Consider the following 21,897-nt stretch of genomic DNA (forward strand, 5'->3'; position numbering starts at 1 on the left):
CGCTGTCCTCCCCAAGCTAATCTTCAAGGTGCATGAGAGACAGTTTCCCACATTGCATCATTAAGACTCATTCCAGGAATTTAAAAGCTTGTCATTAGCAGTTTCCTGAAATAGTGGATAAAAAATAAAATAAAAATCAATTGAACTGCCAAGGTGAATGCCTTCTTGGACAATGTAGCAAAGAAAAGGAAATAGTTTTCTGGACACTTTTTGGTTTTTTTTTTCCAGAGATTGATATGACAGTTTACAATAGTGAAAGCACTCACACAGTTTATTTTCTGAGCCTTTTAAACCTGTGTTTAAAATGCTCTTTAATAACAACTGCTACAATTCCTTGTTATCATAATGAATTGTTGTCATTTTGTAGTTCAGGCTAGGATAGACATATCATTTGAGGGGCAGCAATTTGTCATCAGATCCATGTTTGTACATTTGCTTATTTATTTTCTTAAATTATGGATTCAGTAGTTTAAGAAATCTGTATTTGTTTTTTGTTGTTGTTGATGTTATTTGAGCAGCCAAAGTTTTATCAGACATGTGAGCCTAAGGTGATATGTTCTTTAAGCACAAGTTTACTGGTAATGTGCATTTTGGTTCAGCAGAACTTTTTCCAGCATTTGCTCAAATGCCTGTGGCCAAACAAAAAATTGTTGTCAGAATATTGTGCTAACAAGAAGCATTGCCAAATAATAAAATATTAATTCTTTTATTTTGTATGCAGATATGAAAGAAGCAGCAATTACCCCTGCTTTAATTGTTTCATAGATGAGTACAATTATGATGTTATTCATTCCGTTTGCAGACTGAATGTAAAAAATAACATCCATATCACATAGTCAGAGATTTCATTTTAAAGTAAACCTTACCAATGTTAGATATATTAAAGCAATAAACCAAGAGATTAAACTTTCATAAACAGTAAGAGCTCATTGTTTTGTAAATGGATGTATAATAACGTCTTTGTAGCTCAAATGAAACCATAAAACTGACTGGGCGCTTTAGTCTTTCTGCAAACTTTTGATTTATCTTTTTAATCACTTGTTAGCTTTTTTTATGGCAATTAAACATTGAAAATGGGCTCCAGTCTTCTTGCTGCATTACTCTTCTCTTATTGAACTGCTGTCATTTCTTTATGATGACAGGCAATTTAGAGGTGCAAAAAAACAATTAGAGTGTATGTGGATCCCACTGCTACAGGTGTTTGTTACTAATGAATGAAGTGATAGCTGTTGTTGGAATGTGAGATTTATCTTTGTGACTTGTGCAGCAGAGAGTGGATGGGATACGTTTGAAAAGCTGGTATAAACAGTCCACAATCACTGAAAGGCTGTAGCTAGAGTCTGTATCCGTAATATCAGAGTTAATGTTAGGGAAAGTTTAACTAGATTGGTTAACTAGATTGCGATTTTGAAGCTTGCTGTAGCTACAGATAAAAAAATGTATTACAACAGGTGTTATGGTCCGTCCATTACAGGTACCTGCTAATGTTCCAAACATTTTTTAAAAAACCCACCTAATACTTAGATATACATCACTAAGAAAATGCAACTTAATGAATGATAAATACCATAACTGCTCTAAAAGAATCAAACACTCTATAAAACTGCACACACATGTACTGTAACAGCCATTGATAGCAGTAGTTATACCTACGATTGGGAAGCAGTTTCTGGAAATCCCCAATTATTTCCAAGTTCTCCAGCTATGTCTTATGATCAACCATCATCTTTCTTTTTTTCTTTTTTTTTTTTTTTTGAGAGAGAGAGAGAGAGACTGTTCATGCCTAACAAAAGTTACTAGGACCCTCTCTGCCCCCCTCTGTCATGTTATTGCTTCAGGGCTAACAGGACTAAAGAGTGCTAAGAACATATTTTGTCATTGAACAAATCTGTTGACTCAAACTGCTATTTTTTATGTGGCGACTTCTGAGAGTCAAACAGCACCCTAGAGAAAACTGCTCTCTGGAAGAAGAAAAGTAATAACAACAGCAGAATTTCACTTCTCATTTCCCATTGCAGTCCAGCTACTTGGAAATATTATCCGTCTCTGTACCCAGTCCACAATGAGGAGAGAATTGTAACCTGGGAATGTTTCAGTGCTGATAGGATCGAGTCTTTCATATTTTTAAATGCTAAATGCCCTCAGTGACTTTCTGTTTCTTCCTTTGCTTTTGATTTCCAACATCCTGTCTTCATATTTTTTATTAAAGCATTTATTGAATTTCACATTCATGTATTTAAAATGCATTATTTTAATCTATCACATCAATTACTATCTGCATCCATTAATGATTTTTTCTGCCAAATATAATCAGCGTGGCTCTGCAAATAAGCCTGACCTAAAAATAAACCAGAGAATTAACATCTAGATATCATGGAAGAAGGCAGTAAATCCTGAAATAGCATCAGCTTCGAATTCTGCCTTTTTAGATGACTTTCCATCAACAACTCGTGTCAGTCAGTCTTTGTGTTGCTAGGGTATCCCTACTGTATGGTATTCATTTAAATAATTTTAGTTGTGTGTTGTTTATGTAAAATGGAATGAAGAAAGGAGAATTTCAGGCCTGAGTCTGAGATTTTTACTTTCATTTCTTTAAGCTACAGACACTATTTGCATGTAGCTTTTGTGGTATAATTGTTTGTTTTTAGTTCTGCTGACATTGTGGTGGGTTAGCAGTGCAGATAATAACAGATGACAGTTCCTTTTGTGGAAGTTAAGAACTAGCTGATTAATTGTTATTATGTTACACTCTAGAGGAAACCTTGTAATTAAACCACAAAAAGCTACATTAACATAATGTTAAGGGTCTGTCTTAATCCCATGAAAGCAAGAAAATTCAAAGTTAACGATGAAGAGCGTAGTGTTACGTGTTTTAGGCCAAGTGCTGTTCTTTGGAAAAGAGCTTAGTCTGACTATTGTGGTTGTTTCTGTGTGTGATTAGGGCAGCTGCATTTAAATCAAATTAAGTCCTTTGACTTTTCTTTGTGTGTGCTTGCAGATCAGGCTTCATAAAAAAGATTATTGAGCGCTCAGCTCAGCAGTTATATTTGAAGCTAGGTCTGATGCTAGATTTCATCCTTCCAGGTACCTAGTCCTGGCTTTAAACCAGAGGATGAGCTCCTCAGTAATTCCTTTTGCAAGTATATATCCTGAAAGTGTACCAGACTAGTATTGGTACATTTACGTGGCATATTTTGATTTGCCGTGAAATGCTATTTCTTTACTTGTATAATTTGGAAGAAGAGGCACCTGGTTTATTTGAAGGAGTGCTTTTCTAGAAGCTAAAATCTTCCAAGTTTTAATACACACTCTGTTCTGGAGATCATTTTAAATTATTTCTGTGGTCACACTTCCTTGTCTTGCTTCACGTGTCTTCAGCTTTTTTGTCTCACCCGTATACACTGACTGAAGATTTCAAACCGTGTAGAAAAGTCTATGCAGACATACTATTGGGATGAAACATGCCACTAAAATCTGTGTAGTTAAACGCTTGAGGTAAGTCAGTGATTAGTCTGACAGGCTGATCACAGTGACTGCTTCCTCATCTCTCCTTCTTCCATCCCAGCCCTTGACTCTTGGAGAGTTACAGCATCTGCCTGCAGCCCGGCTTGTTAGTTGTCATACCCTTCTCCACGGCAGCTGATTGGGAGCTTTGATATTCCTGAAAGGTCTTGATTTGATGTAGTCCCCTTTTGTATGAACAATTTAGGTAACGCAGACCTTAATTCTCTATTCTCTAGCCTGTGTGATCCTGTGGCAATTTCACAGCCCGTTTTGCATCTATCATGGGTAGAAAATTACACATAGGTTGTTAGAGTTGGCAGTGAGGTGGCAAAGACAGATGATAATCTGAAAAATTCACATCCTCTAACAAAAGGACTTAACTCCTCAGGTATGGGCATCCTCCCACCTTGTATGCCTAAAGATTACTTTCACATGTATTTACAGAAAATCAATGTCCAATGCTTAGTACTGAAACCAGAGAAAGAAACATGTAAGTGCACAAGTTCCTGAATCGATCACAAGATTCATGTGTAGTGAGTTATTTCTTGGCATTTTTAAAAACATGTACCATAAAATTAGTTTCAAGAGCTTCTTACTATAAAGGACAATAATGACAAGTGAACTGTGTATATTAAAACTTTATGAAAACAGAAACAGTTTTTGAAATATTAAGAACTCACTCAATTATGGAATTTAAACAATGTAAATGGACTCCAGAGATATGATTGCAGTTCTAGGAATAGACTAGTTTGTGAGCTGTCACAGCTAAAACTTTCAAAATGAGAATACATTTTTCATGTAGTTCTAAGGCTTTAAAAACAGTAAAAAAACTTTATTTTCCCATTTCCAGATTTCAGACTTAGTCCAGTACACATTTTAGATGCATATCCATCAAACCTGTCCTACTTAGTTATCATGCAGACTCATCAACCACTGAATTTTAAATATGATGTAGTCGTCCTTGTTGTTGGGAAGCTAAAAGAATGCAATCTTACCTCCGGAGGGTTTGTTATTCTAAACTCTCAGCCCTATAAATATGCAAGAAGCAAGTTCTGTAGAAGAAAGACAATTTAATATTTTTGAGCAATTTTTTTTTTTTTTTTTAAATTTCTAGAGCATACTCTTTTTCAGTGCTGTCCTGGATCTAAGCATGTAACATCCCTCTGACTTTCTCTGAGCTTCCCTGGCTCCTTTTATGTGTGCTTCTGAAGTGCTTCATTTGCTTTTCGTCCCCTCTCTCCCTCTCTCTCCTGGAGAGCAGTCCAGCTGCTAGCATCTGGGCACACAAGCTAGCCCCCAGCTCCTGGCTAACTCCTGGAAGTGCTGTCGTTTGCATGCAATTGATACACCTGCAGCTTTAGCTGTCTGGTTTATATGGGCCTTTTAATTATTTTTATCCTTCTCCTAAATGAAGGCCAGACACTATACTCACTGGCTTCAATAATATTTGTTCTCTAAGCAGACTAGTTATAATCATTTAATTTTGCTTTATTAAACCACAGAGCTAGATCAATTGGTATTTTTGAATAGGTGCAAGCTACAGCCTTAGAGGTTGCAGGAGATTTTATCTATTTTATCTGCATAGGATCCTAACTGATGTATGTAACACCGAACACCGAAACTGTCATCTAGAGGAATCTTCTTTCAGCACCTGTAAGAGCCTTATCTTCATGCCTGTAGATACCTGACTTAAATATTTGATTTGTAAACACTTTTGCATAGTTGTGCTTGACAAGCACATTAAAAATGGTCGCTCATGAGCTACAAATCTCTTAACTTACAGCTACTGCATATATTGCACAGCTGGCTGTCATGATGCTAGCAAGATTTTTGCTCTATGATCAAATAGGAGTTTAAGATTCAAAATGTTCAAGATGCTTATCATTATTGTCATTTCTATGCCTTCCTGAAAATGCTAAGGAAAACTTTTCCACCATCCAAGCACCACCCACCTAAGATGCACTTTTTGCAAAGTTGCCAGCTCCATGCTGAATGAGTACCTTGCTATTTTCGCTGAAGCTAGACCCTTGCCGAACTCTGCCTGTTGGTGCCCACTTAATTTGAAATAGTTGGAGCACTGCACAGAAGCCAGACGCAGAAGGACACAAAAACTACATTGACAAATGATCTGTCAAGTGACCCGTGAACAAAATCGAGATTGAGTTGCCCTTTGAAATAAACCTATTTGAATTTTATTATCTCTAGAGCACCTTGTGTCTCTAATCTTGTGAAAGGTTAGTATTCCATCCATCAGAGCAAGATTAGAGCTCTAGTTGATGCCTGTGCTTGATGATAACTGAATGCAGCAGTTGGGGCTGGAGGAAGGAGATTCATTACCATCAGCAGTTCAAAGACTGGGTAAACAGACGCTCAGGGAAGCAGGTTTGCAATATAGACCACATATATTCCAGGTCAGGATAGCAGAAATCAAAGGAGCAGAATGTCAGCGAAGATTTAAACCTTTTAACTATAATCCAAGCAAAGCAATGTTACCTTATTCCCATCCTTTTATTTCGTGTCGCAGCTTAGCAGACCCAAATGGCTGCTGCCTGCTAGGCTGAAATGTTAATCACTTCCTTGGCATATCTATCAAGAAAAAGCTAAGACTGAAGGAATAAATGAGAAAATAATAAAAGAAAAAAATCCAGGACTCATGACCAGGTTAATGTCCACCTGGTATGCATAGACAGAAGCGAAGAATGCAGATTCTGTGATGTTAAAAAATAATGCTCTGTTTTTATTAATTCAGAAGTTCTCCCTCTCCTACCTCAGGTAAAAATAATTTCTCAAGTGTTATGTCTTTTTAAAGCTTACCTGACATTCTGAAAAAAGCTTTAGTGAACAGGCATCGTTTTTCCACATCCTTGTTTGCCTGAACTTTCTGAATTTTATATTATGCTCTGAATTATATATATGATTAAGTTAATAACAGCGGTGACCTTACTTCTTGTTTTAAAAACAGAAATATGATTAAGTTCTTCATTGTTCTGTGGCAATGTCAGCTCCAGCCCTATGCATTGCTTCAAGAATAGAGAAGTAATCCAAAGGATTAAAATGTGTATATTTTTCTAATCCTTTAGTTCCTCCTGGTGGGTCTGGATTTGTGCCTCTGGCTTTTCTATCTGTCCAGAGCAGACCATGTATTTATGATCTCACATTTGGCTCTGAAGGATAACAAGAGGCCCTTCGGACCTCATGCCAATGTATCAGCCAGCAGCAAAATAACATGAGACTGAATTTTTTATTTGCTGTCAAACTTCATAACATCACAAAGGAAAAAGAAATAGAGGGTAGGTCTGAGATTTTGCAGAGGCGGAGGTATGTTAAAGCAGTAGAAATGGTTGTATGCAAAGTAGGAACCTGTTTAGTTCTTAGATGGTACTCACAGTGTAGTCACAAAATTAAAAAAACAAAAACAAAAACAAAGTAAAACAATGCCAAAATAAATTTCAATTTGCAATAGATTATACTGAGGCTCAGAGTATAAGAAATCATGACTTTCAGCTAGATTAAATCAGAGCCTGTGACAGAATGTACAAACTTTGAAGGCTCCTCAGAATAAGTAAAAACGTTTAGAAGAGGCCAATTTTAAAGCAAAAACAGGTAGTAACAACAACAACAAAATCCAGGGTATTTATGGTGTTACGAAATATTTCTGTACAACTCTTGATTCCAGAGACAAAAGCTGCTGTTTCTGTGTAATCAACAAAAAAGATTTTTCAGTACCCTCTACAGTTACATTTTCAGCTATTTAACTAATTTTTACTGTATTAAGGGACTAACACTATAAACTATACATGAGTGTGTAACACTAATTAAAGTGCTTAATGACCAAATACATATTAGGTAGGCTGTATGGCACCTATTGCAATTATTGTGACATTAAACATAAAAATTTCAATTGAAATGTATTATACATACACGTATTATGGGCAAGTCTGAGTGAACATGTGGTCTTTACAAGAGAGGAACGTGTTACTAATAAAATAATGCTTCTTCAGTGAAAGTGGAGAATATTTTCTAGATAATGGGTTGAATGAGCAATATAATTTAATGCTGAACCCTAACATAAAAGTCACCTATTGGAAACACATTTCTAATTATATGGTTTGTAAATGTGGAAGCACTTAAAGTATAAGGCCATCTAGGCTACATAAAATTATAATGTACTTATGAAGTTTCTTATTATGGAGAAGGAGCAGTGTAATTATTGTCACCTAATATGTAACATACCTAATGTTTCCATTTTTCAGAAGTTATCACTGTTTTAGTGTGAGTTTGAAATTCTTATCACAATTATTTAGGTTCTCATTCAAGGAAGTATGTTGTCTCAATTAAAAACCAGAAGGTGTGTTCTCTCTTGTGTCCTTTTCAAAGAAATCCCTATTTTTTTCTAGCTCTACTGAGATATCTACCCCTTATTGTGTCGTATGTCTGAATGTTTCTCCCAAATGACGAAGTATATATACATTTGGAAAACATAAATAAAGAAGTTATTGGATAAAAAAGTTTACAATAATCTCTTACAATAAATATTCATTTTACTTCTGTATCTCACCAGCCTGCTAAAAACTTTAGTCTTTCAGATAATGCAGTAGTGGAAGCCCTAAAATCACCTTATCAAGCAATAATACATATATGTGTATTAAATGAAAATACTAGCACTGATGCAGTGGGGTCAATATGAAGAGGCAGGCTCCTGTGGGCTGTGAAGAGGAGCCGCCATTTTAGAGCCCAAGCCAGACTAAAGCCTTCTTCCTCTCCCCATGGAGAACATAAAGGCAGAGCTGGAGCAAGGCTTCATGCCGAGGTTCCTCAGTCAGGTCTCTCGAGTGAAGCAGTGTGTAGCCTGGACTGCAGGTCCTCCTGCACTTGACAACATACACAGTTTTCGGGACCCTTGTTCTGCCTGTGTGTTCCCAGGAGATGGTTTTAGCGGTATTGATAGACTGTATGTGAGGAACATCTGGAAAACAGAAGTTTAGCTCTCTTCTTATCACTGTCTCCCTTTTATTCAGTTGCCATTTCCCTGTTTTTCTGTCTTCTCTCCAACTATTTTTGTCCTTTCTAGCTTTCGCTTTCCTGTTTCACCTGTACTGCCTCATTTGTGCTTGTTTATCCTCCCATATTTTAATGTTTCTGCAGTAGTGTAGTGCAGGAAAACATATATAAGGCCTCTAGTCAGCATGAGTCACCCTGGACCCTTCACCGCCTGCTGCTCAGTAGGACTGATCAGCTTTTCAGCTTGTTCCTTGAACCCCGTATCAAGGGGCTGTCACTCTCAGCTGGCAAGATTTATATGAGAAGAACAGTTAGTGGGAGTTTCAGCTCAAACATGACACAGCGTTAATGTTATGGCCACAAAAGCTAGAGAAATACCAGGATATTACACAAGAAAATAGTGTCTAGCACTAATTCTAGGCACTGAATGGAAAGACTTTGCCACCAGAAGTGACCCAGAATCTCCTCTCCACTAGGCTCAGGAGGAAGCATTAGACACCAGTGAGGAAAACATGGCCTATGCCTACATTTCCCCATCAAGTTGTCAGATAAAAAACATGTAATGTGAGGAATTACATCTGTCTGAGAGAAAGGGATGAAGATTGTATAGTAGGGAGGGCAGACAACTGTGTCTCAAGATTGCAGAGAAGATGGAAGAAGCAGTAAATGGCAGAAGGCCTGGAGATCCAGTGACCTCTGCGTAAAATAAAACCAATGGAGGCAAACAAAAACCCCATACAAAAATCCAGAAATAGGTTCTAGATCTCCTAGGTCCTACTGAGCCACACCATTTCATCACAGGGCCATGGGAAGGAGTCAAAGCTATTGTTTGTTTGCTTAGAGAGTCAGCAGCTTGTGGGTTCATTGAAGTATTCTTGTAAATATGTTCGATAGATTCAGCAACTAGTTAGCAGACCAGCATAGAAGCACAAAACTTTGGTATCACTACATGACATAGCCATTTAGATGGAAACATCATATGCAATACAGCAGCCAGTAAATGGGAACAATTCCCCAAATAAACTTGTCCTAGGAGTTTTAAGGCCACTCCTATGTAGTTCAATCAAAGAAAAAGTAGATTATACTGTTTGAAATCTAATGTAACCCTAAATATATACCAATCTTGCAAAGATAGTTTTTCAGTTCATTGTACTGTTTCTTATATCTTAAGTTTCCTTCTGACTGGAAAACTTTCCCAGTAGACCACTCTTAGGAGAAAAAAAGGTTTCTGTTGAGAAGGTAGGTCAGATAAAAATCAATCATACAGCATCTTGATCCAGTGAACTGATGTCTGCAGATGAAGATTTGTGTTGACTTTAAAGCTATTCAAATACAAACTTTGTTTTTTAATCCCTGATCTTTGAAACATCCAGGTAGGAAAGTTTATTGACTTCACAAAGCCCCGTAGGGGACCCAAGGTCTTTCTACCAGCACATAAATGCAGATCCAGGATCTGAAAAACTATTTTCTTCAAAAGTAATAGATCTTTTCCTACATTTGTAGCTTCTTTGAAGCCAACTGTATTATCCTTAACCTTAATCCTTAACCTTATCCTTAATCCATGATTTTATGCATTGCCTTGTTTTAAGTCACTGATTGCCCAAATCTGATCTCTAGGACCATTGTTGCTCCTTAACTTTCCTACTGTTACCTTAGAAAAAAATTTTGTCCCTCTAACAAACCGAGAACATTTAAGTTGACTTCATGACATTTAAGTTAACTTATTTTGATGTCACAAAAGAAAAAGTTTGCTGCTTCAGTGAAGTTTGACCGTGTAGCTCAATTTACAAACAAGAAATTCAGTCATACCTCTGTGTTATTACAGTAACAAATATTACTGCGCGCAGTGTCCAAATAGTCAAGAAACAACTGGGAAACCAGCCTGGATTTAATACTGCTTGGCCTTAATGGTGCATGGGGTTCCTTTGAGTGCAGATGTAGGGAAATTGGATAAGCTCAAAAATAAGTAAATTACCTTGGAGGTAGTTTTATCTTTTTTGTTAGTGGTGTTAAACCATAACAGAAGTTATTAGCTGCATTCAGGGGTGTCTGGAAAAACCATCAACATGACTTCATTACCTCTTAAACTGCAGACTTATATACAAAATTGATTTTATGAATATAAAAATTTCAATAGGAAGTCAAACTTCAAACTGCTCTTACAGCAGGCTTCTGCCGGTTAGCTCAGATAGAAGTCTTTGCAGTTATTGCAGTAGTATCTGTCTCAGGTCTCACATCTTACAGGTTTTTTTGATACAATATACTGATTTCTTTATAAATACTAAAATTACCTTATTTCAAAGAGAGAGAAAGGTGAAATGAGATGGAAAGGAAAGCTGCAATGGATTTACAGCAGTTACATTAAATAAATACAACTATGCAAATATGTCTTAGCTCGCTGCACTTGCAAGTGTGATGTGAAAGTAGCTGCCATTCTAAATTTAAACATATCGTGATGCACCCAGTCTGATCTGTTTGATACCCGTCTTTCCACACTGGGATTCAGGAATTGCACTTCCTACTGGGTACTTCGCCGAATGGATGTGATCCAGTAGATGCTTCAGAAAACACTCCCTTCTTGAAGCTCAATATGGCCCAAGAACTGGTTTTCAAACTCCTCAATGACAAGTCTTCACAGTAGTCTATTTTGTTTAAAATGGGAGGAAGAAACAAAAAAAGACACTATTCTAAAAGAGACGAAGCCCTCCTCAATCCCATACGTGTCTAAATCCAGGTTGAAATTTCTGCCTCCAAAGCCCAGTTCCAAAGTGTCGCTGCTGTCAGGTTGTGGTTAATCACCACATTGTAAATAAAAGTCAATGAAGATTTCAGTGTTTTCCTCTGGCCAGCCAGAGCCTCCTTCCAGATAAATGTCTCCTGCCCTTAGGCAATTCAAGCTGTCTACTCTTGAGAGCAGGCATGAAGACATGCAGCAACTTCAGTGCCACATTCCTCCCCGGCACAACACCTGACCTCTGAACACCACAGGACTGAGTCTAGTGATAGCAAATACTGCCTCTGGTTTGGGACCTGCTTGTCAAAAAATGGCCTAATTTTTTTTTTTTTTTCCTTCTTCGGACAGAATATATAAATTATTCTGGCTTAAATCAGTTTTATCTGGTTTGTAGCAAGGCAATTTGTTGTTAATTTTCCCCTATGTCTTCTGGTCCACCTTACACTTCCCTGTATTAGAAGTTAACAGGCTTTTAATACGTTTAAAAGATTGTTGTAGATTATAGGCATGGCAAAGAATTTTCATACAAAATGTTAGATGGTAAATCTCCTTAACTATTGAACCGGATACTTAATAGCCTATAGTGGTGCGTAGGGAAAAACAGAACACTCTCTATATTTTAAAACAATTGTTGCACTGAGTCCCATAGTTTATATATTGTTAATATCATTTTCATGAAAGCTTTAAATGTTTTTCAGAAGAAACTGTGGTGACTCATGAATGTTTCATGAGACGTTATGCATTTTTATGAACATATGATGTAAAATTCATCATTCTGAAATTCACAGATATTCATGAAATGCTACATGTCTCTCTCTGGTCATGGATATTCATGACAGTACTACCGCTGTAAGCGTTTAAATGCCCATTCATAAATATTCTAGAATGTCGCGTTCTGATGCCATGTAACATTTTGCTTACGTTTTATGAGTACTTCACTTGGGCATTTTCCACTTGATAATGAAAGTAGAACTGTCAGGGACAGTTATTGGTGTGTATATAAATTATGTGTAAAGCTATGTCATTGCTTTGTTTTTATTCCTAGCATTTTTTTCTTGGTTATTACTATAAGTTCAATGAATTCTTTGAGGGGATCTTGGGAATTTCAGGTTTCATATTTATAATCAAGGATACATCACCAGTATAAAGTACCAGATGCAACAGAATATGAATTGAGAATCTAGAGAGCAGTAAAGATTTCAAAAAGTATATGTTAATATCTAATTTAATAGTTCTCGTGAAAGTGATGTGTTTCACCTAGTTGCAGGATTGTCTGTATAAAATCAATGGCAGGATCAAGTCTCCCTTTTAGACATACTTAAGGGTTAGTAAATGACCTTTTGCAGGGAAGAAACAGTAAGTTTAGCTTTTAAAGGTTGCACCTGCATCCCCTGAAGTTGTTGATAATGTTCTCATTGATTTCAGTATTGCAGAATAGTCTTATAGACCTTTATCAATGCATGTAATCAGCTTTGAGTAGATGACAGATCCTTTAACTCTATATTAAAGTTCATTTGTACAATAACTTCTTCGTACATCGGCATTAAATAATGCCTTAAATTCTTTGTCACATTAGGTTCCCATTGTGATAATGGCATTTGATGTATAAATATCAGCCTAGCTTTTTTTGCATTGGCCTGCGCCTGATCTAACCTGTCCAACCCAGCCCATGATAGATGTGTTTGTGTTTCTTCCCCGTCCTCATGTCCCTCATTTTAGCACAGGACAGTGGTGTTTGCATTGTCTCCATGCTCCACAGTGGGGACTGGTTAAGGATGGAGCCTCAGTGGTCTCTCCTTCCCCTGGGTCTCCTTCCTTCCTTGCAACAGCCTGATCCATAAGGGGGAAGAAGAACTCGTGGACTCTGGAGAGGAGGCAGGGAAGAAGATCACAGTGAATTATCTTCTATTATCAAGTCTTGCAGCAGTCTGAGAAATGGAGGGATTAAAGAGGAGAGAGAGACCCTCACCTTTACTCACAACCTTTGAGACTGCACTGGCTTCTAGAAAATTTAGTAGCATCCAAAAGATTTCATAATGTCATGATATTTACAGGTATAGGACATTCTAGAAAGGTATCAATATCCATTAACAGCTAAATCATTTCACACATAAGTGATTTTACCCAAGACCCAAGTAGAGGATGTAAATAACCTATTCTGAAATTTGTAATTGTAGGACACATTTAATTATCTGACTTGTGTTTCTTAGCTTTAAATGCAATGTGTATATATTCAAAATGAGTTTAAAAAGGAGAGCAATATTCAACAGACCTCATCACACTGCAGCTTTTGTTGTTCCTAATGGGAGCTGAAATTTGTTTCCCAATTGTGACTGTTGAGTGTTTCTAAAGGTCAAAGCTATAAGGGAATTTTAAAATTAGTTATTCAGGCTCACTAAAAAGTAATACCAATGCACTGATAGCCTTATGCATACGATTTGTTCACTCTTGAATATAAATACAAATGTAATGTCAAAAACAGGAAAAAAAAATAATCTGCTGTAAGTATTCTCCTTACAGCAATTTTTTCTCAATCAGGAAGTTAAATTGAGTTCTTTTTGTTTTGTAAGATTAGTTATTGTTAGAAGAAAGTCTCTGGAAACCTAAAAAAACAGTTGGAAAATGAAAAAGCTTAGGAACCACAGAGGTTAATTTCACTTGAATTTCCTTGAGATAAATCACAGCTTTCACTAATTGATACCATTGTGGAATATCTTTAAAAAAAAGAAAAAGAAAAAAAAAAACCTTTGCAAGAATACTGCAAAAATATGGAGAGTTCACCAAAACTTTTTTTTTCATGAATGACTTCATGAACAAAGAAGGAAAGACAGAAATAGGGCAGTGAAAATTAAAAAAAAGGCTGCCATGGATGTATGTCATGAATGTAAGTATCTGTACCTAAAGAACCCCCAAAGAACCTTTCTGTCCAAACAGGTAGTCAGCTTACATGAAAATACCCTTCTTACCATCAGCCTTATCAGCACTGGGAAGTTCAAAGATGTGAAATGAAGTTAGGTACCTATAGTCCACATCATAGGGTGTAGATGCGTGCACATTTTCACAGTCAATGGTAGATCACTAGACTTTGTATGTCTAAATCCTCAGAGCTCTTTGAAAATCAATGCCCACAAGCAGGAGAACAAGGCTATAATGGGGAACTGCCTGTGTGTTTTGGGTGGTGTTACTCAGTGATGTATGAAATCAGTATGCCACCCTGAGCAATGTTTTCTATAAAGGCCGATGTAAAATCAGACATATATCCGTGTCCAGAACCTCTGAAGAGCTCTGTGCAGCTGTGCTGTTTTTTCTGGGATAGCAGTGAGACTGCATGTCCGGTGTATCAGATGCACCATAGTACAGCATTCAGATCTCAAGTTCTGCTAAAAAGGAAAGCTGGGCAGAATATATGATAATTAAATGAAATTTCCCTTTGGTCTTTTTGATCTTAAAGCTCACGCGTATCTTTTTGGTTTTGAGAATGGGACAACAAACTGTTTCTAGCTTCGCATCTTGTCCTACAGTCAGATGTTGGTTTTGCTTAAATTACAGATGGAAAAGAAAATACAAGGGAATTTATCAGGCTGGGAATGATCATAGAACATCAGCTCCAACATAACACAACTTTGTTTATCTAATAATTGCCTCTAGATGGTTGTGATTCTATTTTGTTGAAGGCAGTTACTACATCGTGTCATGCTGCAATATATCCCCAATCCTGATCCACTGACTTACGGTGACAACCAGTCATCTCTTTGGAATTAGGCTAGCTCCCAGGTTGAATTGCATTATGACACTAGATTACCTATGTTAAAATAGAGTGAGAAAGTCAACTTTCCATTGACAAGGTAGTGTGAGAGCTAACAAGACCCTATTTTTTAATCTGAGAGCAGTACCTACCGTTCAGTCAGAGACTCTATCAATGCATTGTCTCCTTTCACTTTGTAACTGAGTTGTCTTATCATAGACAAAACATTTAAAAACAATTCAGACTTTGTTTGCAGAGACTGTTGTTATCTACCTTGCATCCTAAATTCACAAATAATGTTTAAAAATTAAAACTAGCTTAAGTGTTAGCCATTGACTGGAAACCCACCATTTTAGCCTATATAGAGCATGTAATGGTTTGAAGTAGCGATCTTCTCTCTCTCTTTTCAGTAGCTCAGTGTGCCTTAGACCTTATCCTTTCCAACTACCTCATAAGCAGAATTGAACGGGCTTCCTGAGACCCTCTGGCTAAAATGAAAGCTGTATAAAACTGTGCTTGCAACATGAGACATACCCAGCACATACTCTGTCATATAAATGAATCACCACTTAAAATTAGGAAAAATTATTTCCAGCATTAACGCTGCTCATGACAGCCTATTCTGAGAGCAAAAAAATTCACAAGATATATATTTTAAAACACTGTGCAGCTCTTCTTATATAGATTCTCCTCTCCCACCCTAGTACTTGAGTGCCTTCCAGAAGCACATTAAGCAACATGACTAATGTCTGTCTCATCTTCATTCTTTTACTTTGAGCTGAAATATTACATTATTTTTCAAAAGCTACCTGCAAGTTGATGAAATATCATCTTTGCAATGAACATAAAAACTTTAAATTACTGTGAAGACTGTGGAAAAATTCAACCTTTGCAGAAGCAAGTACAGTTTCTCCTGATGTGACTGGACAAGTGCCCAGTTACGCCAGGACACAGTTTCTGTACATAAGCATCACAAAGCAGACTACCTTCTTGATGTATGGAAGATTTGCGGACTAAAAAAGCAAGTGATCCTTCACAGCAGCATTCATTTTGCTGGACAGGAGTTGATTGAGAATTTTTGTAATTAGTACAACAGGGGAGATCTCTTTCTCTCTGGAACTAAAAAGGTATCCAGTTTTGTAGTTGTTGCTGCTTTATTATCCTGATCCTGCATAGGGTAACTGATGCAGATAACTCTCTTAAACTGACTGTCTTTTGTATCAAAGCATACAGAAGACTAACAGTCTAACTTTTTAATGGCATAATAACTTACTCTAAGCAATAGCTCTCAAAGACTAGAGACCTATGAGAAGACTAAAAATTAAATGTATTGCTATTTAGAGGACATTAGCTTTCCTACAGAATGCATATGTATGGTGTCACATTTGGACTAGTATGAAATTTAAGTTTGTGGAGTTACTGATAATGTTTGTACTGCAGTATAAATAAAGACTGAGACCAGCATGGACCACATTGTGCTAGATGCTGTACAAGCACAGAATAAATGTCTGCCCCTCCCTGAAAAGTTTGGTTGGCTTCCAACAAACTGACTGTGAGATTGCTAAATAATACCCCCACACAAAGAAATAGTAGGCTAACAATCTCAGACAAGAGGAGCTGTCAGCAAACTCAGTTATGCTTTGCTGTGACTGACTTATGCAATGGCATGATCTTTTAACATAAATAGTGGGATTCCCAGTATAGCTATGGATTGGGAGGAGCCAGCATGTGAATTGCTTACAGCAGTCCCCCAGCATACAGAGCCTTATCGGAGAGACGTCGAGGGGCCTGGATTCACTGCTTTCGTGATTGTCTTTCCCAGTTGTCGTTCAGTTGCTCTGATCTGAAATCCCGGCTTCAACCTTAAAACAAATTTTAATTTGAGCCCCAAGTTCTCTGCCATCTTTTTGCCTTCCAGATTGTGTGACTAGAGAGCTAGATGTTATTCAGCAGTACAGCCAGTGTGCATTATTTCTTAGAAGAAATGCTGAATGTATAAAATAGTAATCAGGATGATTCAGATGTCAAGGATACCACCAGGTCAGGGTTAGCAGTGAAAAACAGCTTTGTTTTGCTTTTCTCTTAAACAGCTTTGTCAGAATTAGTGGATAATTTGGAAAAACAACAGAGAAGACTGTATGTCATGGACCTCAAGTTATTCTGTTTGGCAACAAAGAATAACAAGGGTTTCTTTTTAGTTGTGGGTTTTGTGGTTTTTTTTTTTTTTGCTTTTCCCTACATAAACTATTTGGCAAAAGCATATTCTTTTCCAGATGGAATTTATTCCATATGAAGAGCTATGGTTTTAATGACAGTTTAGACATTCATACATTTATTAGAATATATTTTCCCTTTAATAAATGCTTTGATGTAGCGGGTATGTTCTCAGTGTTCCGTGTGTACGTTTTCATGATAACCCCTTTGCAGTTATCTGGAGATCAAAGACTGCAGCTCTGCACAATTTCTGCCAAAAAGAAGAGGCTCATTTCTTACTGAGTCCTTGTAGACTGGTCCACAGCGTTCGGTAGATTCTGTTTTCAGCCGATCACCGTTGCAATTCGTCAAATTTAGTGTAGATTTTTTCTTACGTAGTCTTAATTGCCATCCTGTCTTTAGCATTGCAGTGGTTCTGCATTTTTATGAGTCACTGTAGCCACAGCAGGGCCCTATGTTAAAAGAGTATTCACATTATAGCATTAGCCAAGACTGTAAGAAGTCAGCACGTCCCTGCAGTTAGCACACACAGATGTGCCTATGGGCAATAACCACATATTTAGAATCTGGTATCCCAGAGTTGGCTGCGTGATGACTCCTGCATCAGTGCGAATCATTTAATCGCAGCGAATATATGTGTTTTGCCAAATGTGTTGCCATCTCTGCCTTGCTGTCTGCAGTGCCCCATTTACAGGCCACAGCAGTCATTGAACTCTTTTCCAAAGGAGGTTTAAGAAGGTTGACAAGCAGATCCTGTAGGAAGATGGGCTCTTCTAAAAACCAGGAGAAGCTATGCCTGCTTTTGTCAGATGTGTTTAAAGAACTACATGCTCAGTGAATTTCTTGGGAAAACCTAAGCATCATATGGCAGTTAAAGGATCTTAACAGAAAAGATGATTACATATTTCCACTGTATCCCATGGGCTCAGTTTCCAGTAAGAATAAATTCCACAAACCAAAATTTAGAAATAGGTTATGGTTTGGGCCTGAGTAGATAAAAGGCACAGAAACAGTAAAGTCTGAAATCTTTTCAAAAAACCATAAGATCTGCTGTTCCAAAACCAACAACTAGCACAAACTGGAATTAGTAGGCTGGCTGTGACATGACTGGTGGAGGATTGTAGTACTGTTTTTCAGTAGAATAGCAAATTACTGAAAATACTAACATTTTCTTAGTATTACCTAGACTTGTAATACTTTTAAGAGGGATTCTGCTCATTTCCACACAGGTCTCTTTCAAGTTCTTTTCAAGAATATTTGCAAATAAGTTTTTAGATTTATTTCCATGGTGTTCTTCTACACTGTAAAAACTTCAGCAAAATGGAACTTATCGTTATCTAGCTATTCTAAAATCATTAAATTTTCAGTTAAATCATCATATTAATGACTTTACTTTTAGCTTAGAAGATTTAGTATACTGGCTATGAAGGATATTGCAAGGGACGGGGATTGCTATGTTCAAATAGTGCATGAATAAGAAGTGGAACTTCCCTCACTGAAGTTCTTTTAAATGGGTTTTTCTTGTTCAGTGTTATAGGTTCTACATCTTTCTACCTTGTTGGGGAATTCAGGTTATACTCTATTTTTCTTTACCTCTAAATAAAGCTATTTTCTATCCAAATAATAGATGAATTTCACTAGTAAAGTGCTGTAGTAACAACATATTAAGACAAACTTTACTAATGGTAACATAGGAACACAATCAGAAAACCCTTCGTACCTTACTAATACATCCGTTAACGCCCGCTTGTTTTCCCTGCAGAATTCTTCCGAGAACTTCTGGAGAACGCGGAAAGATCCTTAAACGACATGTTTGTCCGGACGTACGGCATGCTGTACATGCAGAACTCAGAGGTGTTCCAGGACCTCTTCACAGAGCTGAAGCGGTATTACACAGGGGGCAACGTGAACTTGGAGGAAATGCTGAACGATTTCTGGGCTCGGCTGCTGGAGCGGATGTTCCAGCTCATAAACCCCCAGTACCATTTCACTGAGGACTACTTGGAGTGTGTAAGCAAGTACACAGACCAGCTGAAGCCGTTTGGAGATGTACCCAGGAAGCTGAAGGTTCAAGTGACTAGAGCGTTCATTGCTGCACGGACCTTTGTTCAGGGGCTGACAGTAGGCAGAGAGGTTGCAAACAGAGTATCCAAGGTAATCTAAAATCAGGGGGTTTTTAAGCTTGAATTTGTTTCAAACTTGATAGGCAATTAAAATCCGATCGTGCACTTTTTTTTTAATATGAGGGGGGGTTGTTTGGTTGGTTGGTTTTTATGTCTTCTGATAGACCCATCCTAACTTTATAAATAGGGGCAACAGTTGTTTTTAATTCCTTCTGGAGATATTAAGGCAATACTGACTGGAAAGCATTTCTCTGTGCTTAGGACACAATGAAATACCAATATACATCAATGTTATAGCATGGTAGTGATTGCCCTTAGTAATTCAAAACCGGCTACATATATAAAAGATGATGATTATGATCAGAATTTAAATGTTTCAAGCAAATTTATGCTGTTCATTAGGGCAGTACAGCCCTCACAGCATTCATTCATCATGCAACTGGGTGATGGATTTTGTTAGAAATGTCTAGTCATGTTTTTGATGAGAAAATAGACAAATAGTGACACCTCTGGAGCTTGAGCTTTCCCAAAGGACAGTTTGACTCACATTTATTTTAGTTTTAATTATTTATCTATGCAAATATTTATGACGATTATAATCCTTGAGGGCTTAACATAATTAAAGCTATGTAAGAAAAAAACACACACAAAAATAACCCATCTGGGTGCCAGAAATGTGCCTGAATGACTTTCTCTAATACAGTGTTTCAAACTCAGGTATATTTTTCTGAATTGCTGTTCCAACTAGATACTTGTTCTGTAATCTGGCTATTTCACAGTCCTTGTAGTGTATTTGGATCTTACCTATATTCTGAATTCTGAAATGCTCTAGTGAGATCCACTTGAAATGCCCAGATACTCACTTCTGAACAATAAGTGCATGCATGATTTTGATGCTTGCCCCATGCAATACTTGCCTGCTTTTACAAGCCTAAGCCATTCCTCTTCCTCAAGAGGACTGGCTCACTTGCTTCATTTAAATCACAGCCAGAAGGTAAGGTAGAGGTAGAGCTGATATATTGTACAGTAGACTGCAAGTCAAGCACTCAACAAGGTGAGACTTCTAAACTTTTCTTGTCCTGTATGATGTGATATTTTGCAATTACAAATTCAGAAGCCATGAAGCCAGAGAGGTAGTCATCAAGTAAGAGCCTGATTTTATGCCTAGGAGACTGCATGGGAGGAAGGGATCATTTTGCACTCAAAAAGTTGGTGAATGAAATACATGCTGCTGGTTACTCAGCTAGAATCAAGGGCTCTTCCTCCCACATGCCTTCCTGTGCTACAGGGTTGCCTTCCCTTTTTTTCTGGCACTGTCAATTCTTGCAGTCCTTTCTGAACAGTGGCAGGGCATCGGGATGAAACCCTAGCCCGCCTAGTCTGGTTGGGGGCAGATACGGCTGTTCAGCCTCCAAGTGTGCAGAACGCCTATATCTGCAGCCCCAGATTTCCTCTGAAGAGGGGTGATGTCCCTGTGGGTCAGGTTTTAAGTGAAAGTGCTGAGCTTTGATGTCGCTGTTGTCAGTAGGCATTAGGTCTTGCTGCATTGACTGGATCAGACTGTAGGGAGTAAGCTATGTAATTTGTGTAATAGACGTGTAATTTGTGAATCCCAAACAGATTAAGGTATGAATTGTCTGCTGAGATGTCACTTCCCTGTGTATGTACGTGACTGTACAGAATGTGCAGGTGTCTCCCCTCTCACTTTTCATCTCGCCTGCTGGGTTTTGGACACATAAGACCTTTCAAGAATAAGGTTTATCACGAGATAGCTAAATGATCCTATGATCCTATAATGAGAACTACTAGCTCTGTAATCATGAAGTGAGCCTTTTTGTATTGTCACTTGATAACAATAGCTCAATAATACTTCTGTTTTTTTCTTTTAACATGAAAGCAACACTTTAAAATCTTTAAAAGTGCTTGGTGGTCGGTGCAAGATACAGTACAGATTCTTTGCTTTATATATGCATAAATAGTGATACTCTGTTAGACTACATCTAGAATATTGTGTTCAGTTTGGGGCCATTCCCATAGAAGAAAGACATTGACAAACTGAAGCGAGTTCAGTGGAGGCCACCAGCATGATCAGGACTGGATTACTTGCCCTGTCAGGAGAGGCTGTGGGACTGGGGCTTGTTCAGCCTGGAGAAGAGGCGACTTCAGGGGCACCTAGCAGCAGCTCCTGGTGCCTGTAGGGAGGTCATCAAGGAGATGTAGCAAAGCTCTTCACAGTGGGGTATGGTGGGATATGATGGGCATAAGTTGAAACAAGGGCCAGTTCAGACTGGATATAAGGAGAAGCTTCACCATGAGGATGATCAAGCAGTGGATCAGTTGCCCGGAGAGCCTGTGCAGGCTCCATCCATGGAGGTCCTGATTGTACAAAGCCCTTTGAGAAGACCAGGTCATGCTAGTCTGAGTTCAGAGCTGACCCTGCTTTGAGAAGCAGGTTGTACTGGAGATCTCCTGAGTGCCCTTCCAACTTGAATTATCATAGAGTCATACAATAGTTTGGGTTGGAAGGGACCTTTAAAGGTCATCTAGCCCAACCCCCCTGCAATGACCAGGGACAT

General features: G+C 37.9%; 1 protein-coding gene across 1 annotated transcript in view; it reads left to right on the plus strand.

Moving 5' to 3' along the window:
• Positions 1-21,897, plus strand: part of GPC6 (glypican 6) — a 784,576-nt gene that overhangs the window by 407,552 nt on the left and 355,127 nt on the right. The window contains 1 exon segment of the mRNA XM_050906443.1: positions 18,961-19,352. Within this exon segment, the coding sequence (XP_050762400.1) occupies positions 18,961-19,352 (392 nt within the window).

This window comes from Gymnogyps californianus, chromosome 1 (genome assembly GCF_018139145.2).
Source record: "Gymnogyps californianus isolate 813 chromosome 1, ASM1813914v2, whole genome shotgun sequence".
NCBI lineage: Eukaryota > Metazoa > Chordata > Aves > Accipitriformes > Cathartidae > Gymnogyps > Gymnogyps californianus.